The 5,635-nt window shown below is 37.6% G+C and overlaps 3 protein-coding genes across 5 annotated transcripts; 2 read left to right on the top strand and 1 right to left on the bottom strand.

Annotated features, from left to right (window-relative positions):
• The first annotated feature begins 922 nt into the window (after nucleotides 1-922).
• Nucleotides 923-2,389, top strand: LOC106301754 (zinc finger protein 7-like). 3 transcript variants are annotated; one of them, XM_013738223.1, is made up of 2 exons: nucleotides 923-1,258; nucleotides 1,572-2,389. In XM_013738223.1, the coding sequence occupies exon 2, from the start codon at nucleotides 1,592-1,594 to the stop codon at nucleotides 2,231-2,233; it is 642 nt and encodes a 213-aa protein (XP_013593677.1). In that variant the 5' UTR covers nucleotides 923-1,258; nucleotides 1,572-1,591; the 3' UTR covers nucleotides 2,234-2,389. The 3 variants fall into 3 exon arrangements, with proteins under 3 accessions (XP_013593677.1, XP_013593676.1, XP_013593678.1); XM_013738222.1 differs by having other exon boundaries at nucleotides 923-1,267; XM_013738224.1 differs by lacking the exon at nucleotides 923-1,258 and adding an exon at nucleotides 1,312-1,330.
• Nucleotides 2,390-3,386: 997 nt separating this feature from the next.
• Nucleotides 3,387-4,184, top strand: LOC106305118 (probable calcium-binding protein CML25). The gene has a single exon (XM_013741493.1). It carries the CDS (start codon nucleotides 3,565-3,567, stop codon nucleotides 4,117-4,119), a length of 555 nt encoding a protein of 184 aa, XP_013596947.1. The 5' UTR covers nucleotides 3,387-3,564; the 3' UTR covers nucleotides 4,120-4,184.
• Nucleotides 4,185-4,865: 681 nt separating this feature from the next.
• Nucleotides 4,866-5,389, bottom strand: LOC106304776. Its single transcript, XM_013741167.1, has one exon. The coding sequence runs from the start codon at nucleotides 5,173-5,175 to the stop codon at nucleotides 4,969-4,971; it is 207 nt and encodes a 68-aa protein (XP_013596621.1). The 5' UTR covers nucleotides 5,176-5,389; the 3' UTR covers nucleotides 4,866-4,968.
• Between the last annotated feature and the right edge of the window lie 246 nt (nucleotides 5,390-5,635).

The raw sequence follows: 5,635 nt of genomic DNA, 5'->3' as shown, positions 1-5,635 counted from the left end.
ATAGTACAGATTATTCAAATAGTATAGTACAACCGAAAACATACAGTACAAACACGTGGTGGTGGTGGTTACAGCGGAAGAGGCGGTGACAGATATCAAAGAGATGGTGGTTGTTTTGAAGGATACGATGGCAAAAATATGAAAACGAAAATTATAGATTTAGGTACAAAAAAAAATTGTGACGGTGGTAGTTACAGCAGTGGCGGCGGTTATCAGAACGGTGGCGGTTACCAGAACGGCGACGGTGATTACCAAGTAACCGGTGGTCATGGTTTAGGAAAAAAATGTGATGGTGGATATAGAAAAGCATTATATAGTGGTCATGGTGATTATGATAATGGTCATGGTGATGATACGTTGATGAAAGAAGATGTGATATATGTGGATATAGAAGAAATAATATTAATTAGGAGAGAAACACTTACCGGAAAAAAATAAAATAAGAAAACAAATAGATAAATAATAAGGGCAATATAGTATATATTGTAGAAATGTTAGAAGCTTTTTATTTTTTAGTTAAATTCTTAATTATAATTGTTTTCAAGGCTACTGGGTGCAATTTCCCTTAACTTTATCCATTCAGAAAAAATATATTCTCTCTGTTTTTTAATATAAGTCGTTTTAGAATTATGTATATAAATTAAAAAAATCATTAATTTTTTATATTTTCTAAACAAAAACATCATTAATTATTTACCTAACCACAAATCAATCAATAATAAAATAGAAGATATATTATCATTAGTCATATAACTGTTAATAAATTTTACATAAAAAACCAAAAACATCATATAATTTGAAACATAATTTATATTAAAAAACGGAAGGAGCATGTGTTTTGCTAAATGTGCCATTGTGCCCCTAGAAAAAGGTCGTTGAACTATTGAAAAAAGAACTATTGAAAGAAAAAAACATAGGTCTAACTGGTAGAGACTTTAGAATCCCACGTGTGTTTCCACCAGACCATTAATTACATCTCTCCAACATTTGAGTTTGCCATATTGGTTTAGGCACAACTCTCTCTCTCTCTCTCTCTCTCTCTCTCTCTCCTTCAGTACACCTCTTATTCTTCTGCTTTTCTTTACCAATCCTATCTCTTCTCTCTGGTTTTTATTTTCTTTACATCTGGATTCACCCATTTTTGGTAAACACAAAGAGTACCAGTCATCCTAGATTCTCCTTCCTCCTCTTCTTAGCTCCCACGTCAACTACTTCCAGCTTCTGTCGGCTGTTTCTTCCCAGATCTCAACCAATCTTTTTAAGCACAGTACACTCCAAACTGTTTTCTCTATCTCTGATCTTCGATTCTTGTCTACGATCCTTAACTGATGTCTTGGATTCTCTCTCTCTCTCTCTCTCTCTCTCTCTCTCTCTCTCTCTCTCTCATAGTTAAAGTTCTAAAGCTTCGTTTTGATTGGTCGTCTTAAGGCTTCGAACTTGTTAATATAGTTACTCTGTTTACGATTTTTGCTTACTGTCTCTTCTTTATACAGTTCTTGGATTTGTAGATTTGAGTGTCTACAACGTTTTCTTGATCTGCTTTTGACTTTAATATGATTCTTTTTTTTCAGGTGAAGACCAAAAATATTAAATGACGGAATCTGATGATGCCTCGCGAGAGTTACCAGTCAGAGAAGGAGAAACTTTGTCAAATCAAGATCTATCCAAAACCCAAGCGATCATCCCTGTGTCGCTCGATCTCAAGCTCAAAGACAGTTTCAACGATGAACAAAAGGGAACAAAGCGTGGGTCCAACCCGAGAGTCTTCTCCTGTAACTACTGCAGACGCAAGTTCTATAGCTCTCAGGCTCTTGGAGGCCACCAGAACGCTCACAAGCGAGAACGGACAATGGCGAAAAGAGCAATGTACATGGGAAGAATGTTTGGTCACCATCACAGGCCTTACACATACTCTTCTTCTTCTCTAGGGATGCAAGCTCACTCCGGTCTACTTCACCACACCTTATCCCAGCCTCAAACTCCTCCTCCTCCTCTTGCAAGGTTTCATCAGCAAGGTTATTTTGGTAACACTGTGCCATTGTTCTTTGACTATGATGATGGCAGTGACTTCTTCTGGCCCGGAAGTTTTCGTCAGGCTGTAGAGGAAGTTGAAGCTCCCGTGGTGGTGGCTGTTACAGAGTCAGGTCTTGATCTGAACTCTGCTGCAGCAAATGAAAGTGTAGTAGATAATAATAATAATGGCCTCAAGCCTGATCTTACCTTGAGACTCTAAGGTCATCACCTCATGTGTTCTTTTTCCATTGTTAGAAATGTAGTTGAAGATAAGTGGGAGAAAGATGATAGAATTGATGGAAAACTTTTGATGTTATATAAATGAAGTTTGTTACATTTTGACATTTCATTAGAGCTCATACAACTTAGTTCATCACCTTGTTTACCATCTAGATATGGTAGTTGATGTGAATGTAAGATATGAAAGAAGTTTTCACGAAACTATGCCTAAGTGTTCTACGGATTGATGATATTATGCTTGTTTCATTCGTGAAAGACAGAGACTTAGCTATTATTATATGAAGAGCATATTGTTTATAAACCGTCATGTGTAATTAGTATGTTTCTTAGATTGTGTTTTATATCACCTGACGATTTGGTAGGTTGATGTTCTTAATAGAAAATATGAAAAAAAAATCGTGAAACTATTTCCAAGTCTTCTACGAATTGATGATATTTTGTTTGTTTTCGTTCATGAATGAGAGAGACTTAAATCTATGCACATGGTATACTAGTTTATATTTTATACTAAACTCTATTTGCATTAAGTATATATAACTACATATCTAGAGCCAAACATAAACAGCCAAAACTTGATTAAAATATGTATACCTGAGCATTCAAATAAATTTACAAATTAGGTCGATATCAAACAAACCCGTATTCTTTCGATAATTTAAGAGAATCATTCCAATCAAAACTCTAATTTGGAGAACTGTTCCAAATACACGGTCCAGCTAGCCTTAGTGAAATCCTTACAAACAAAACCGTATTTTTCGAGAGACTAGCCAATGCATCTTTGATCAAAACCAGCAATTATTAAACCCGAAAAGCTGAGTAAGTAATTAAGAGAGATCCAAGAACTTTATGTAACGAAGAAACTTGGAGTATAAGGCATTGCCACATTGGCTTTCCATCGTAGAGCTGAAAGACACATTTAGGTTTTCTTGGTGTGGAAATTATCATTTCCCGCTGAGACTGCTATCATGTGATCCATACTGGTGAAAACCATTCACTGCTCTGGGACTTTTAATAGAATGGCTTGTATGGCTTATTCATCGACCTTAAGTTCGACTCTATTTATATCCCATGCCATTAGAAAATCTTTGCAAAACCTTTTGATTTCCTAATTTAGTCAAGGCTCTAAAGTAAATCATGCATAACTGATTATATCTGATATTAGTCGCTATATCCATCATCATGAAAACCAAATAACTAAATAGATTCATGTTCCCAAAATAGCTAGTGATTCAGAGAATCTCCCGCTTCCTCTGAAAATCACACAAATACGGATATTTCTCAAACTCCTGATTCTCTGTTTCCACAGAAACGATGTTCAACAGCAAGAAGGAGTCCAATGGCACGGCCTCTCGAACGGGAGCAGACTCGCCGTTCTTGCAAAAGGCACGCTCGGGTAAAACCGAGGTAAGAGAGCTAGAAGCCGTGTTCAAGAAGTTCGACGTGAACGGAGACGGCAAGATCTCGTCAAAGGAGCTAGGCGCCATAATGGCGAGTCTAGGCCACGAGGTTCCAGAGGAGGAGCTTCAGAAGGCGGTAGCAGAGATCGACAAGAAAGGAGACGGTTACATAAACTTGGAGGAGTTCGTTGAGCTGTTCACGAAAGGGATGGACCAGAACGATGTGCTGGAGAATCTTAAGGATGCGTTCTCTGTTTATGATATCGACGGGAACGGGTCTATTTCCGCGGAGGAGCTGCATGAGGTTTTGAGGAGTCTTGGAGATGAATGCTCGATAGCGGAGTGTAGGAAGATGATTAGTGGTGTGGATAAGGATGGAGATGGGACTATTGATTTTGAGGAGTTTAAGGTTATGATGACTATGGGATCTAGGCGTTATAATGTCATGGGAGGAGGTGCTCAGTGGTAGAGTTTCTCATTTTCTCTTCTACTTCTTCCTCCTCTTTGGGGTTGCATTAACTTGATAATTTTCAAAAAAAAAAAAAAGATTTAACTCTTTTGTTCTGTTTTCGTTCTGCTTTAGAACTATGTAATTGTGTAAAAGTTATGTGAATAAAAGATTTGTTGCAAAATTCTGTACCATTTCAATTAGAAGATGGAAGATTTGTTGTTTTCTTTGGGAGCAGGTTAACATTAGAGGTGTACCTGATAATGGGAAGATGTGAATACATCTTCTTCCTTAGGGTGGACCATGTCAGTTGTTGAGCATTTAGCTTACATGATAATAAAAAGCTTCACGGTGGATCTTTGTTCCCTTGATGCTTCCTCTCATAGATCTGTTCTGATCATAAAAGAAGAGAATGGAGCTGACACAACCACCCAATTTAAGGTTGCGTCTTAGATCTCTGTCATCTACGATCATAGATGTCATGAAAGATTTCACAAGAAGGGTTAAGTAAGTTACTATCATCTCAGGAGACACCTGGTGCTTTATAAATAATGAGCATCATCCTGTAAGTTTTCTAGGCTTTACTTGTTTCATCTTTTTAAGATTGTTTTTTTTTTGTAGACGTCCGGGGCTTACGGCCTGACTAATCCCCCTAGGGCCAGGGACAAGGACCGATTTTTTTCGATTAGAAAAACATAAAGCGATCGAGATTTCTCTATGAACTAGTTGGTTTACCTCTTAAAGATTACAACAAACGAGAGAAAAAAGATTAGAACAGTAGACTCATTACATTAACCAAAGATATTTACATTGAAAGATAAAAGAAACTCTAATACATAAAGGATCACCTATCTTTATCTCTCTTTGTTATCAATTCCCAACGGAGATAGGCCTGTCTCTCTCTCCTAAGCCGAGGGGAGAACGGGAACGCCGTGGACTAGTGATCTCTCGAAGCACCCTAGGCATCTCAGGCTGATGTATCTTCTCAAACTCTTTTTTGATCTTCACGACTTGGATATGGATAGGAGGAACACAATCATGCCCATCATCTCCATGATTGGTCTTCTTGTTCTCCATCACAAATCGGCAGTGAAGCCAGAAGAATTCTGTTTGTAGGTTTCTTATGATGTCTGCGCTTTAACTTTCACGCGGGAGGCGTGTTTATAATAGTAATCTTGAACAAAAGTGGACACGAGTTGTAGATGAAGTAGAAGGGAAGTTAGGTTGGTGCGCAACGCCAAATTAGTCTCTTACACATTTATCTTTGTGTGTTTGTGTATAATATATGATGATAATTTAAGAATTTGTAATGATATAAAAGAAAGAAGTAGAGCCGTATCATTCTTCATGACAAAGAGATCTTGTGTTGGGTGAGTTGTGGTTACGTGTCGGCAACAAAGCCAATTGACACTTGTATATCACGATGATTACTGGTACGCATCTCCCAATTCTGCGTTACTTTCTTTAAACCGAAGACCAAGACTCTTTAAAACTACTCCGTATGAAATTGATTTTGTTTGACGAGAGAGGACAAGCA

Source organism: Brassica oleracea, chromosome C7 (assembly GCF_000695525.1).
Source record: "Brassica oleracea var. oleracea cultivar TO1000 chromosome C7, BOL, whole genome shotgun sequence".
In the NCBI taxonomy this organism is placed as follows: domain Eukaryota; kingdom Viridiplantae; phylum Streptophyta; class Magnoliopsida; order Brassicales; family Brassicaceae; genus Brassica; species Brassica oleracea.
The sequence above is the reverse complement of the archived record's forward strand: the minus strand, read 5'-3'. Positions and strand labels throughout refer to the sequence as shown.

Coding starts and splice junctions, on each gene's coding strand:
- LOC106301754 (XM_013738223.1), top strand. CDS start 1,592: ATGACGGAATCTGATGATGCCTCGCGAGAGTTACCAGTCAGAGAAGGA.
- LOC106305118 (XM_013741493.1), top strand. CDS start 3,565: ATGTTCAACAGCAAGAAGGAGTCCAATGGCACGGCCTCTCGAACGGGA.
- LOC106304776 (XM_013741167.1), bottom strand. CDS start 5,175: ATGGAGAACAAGAAGACCAATCATGGAGATGATGGGCATGATTGTGTT.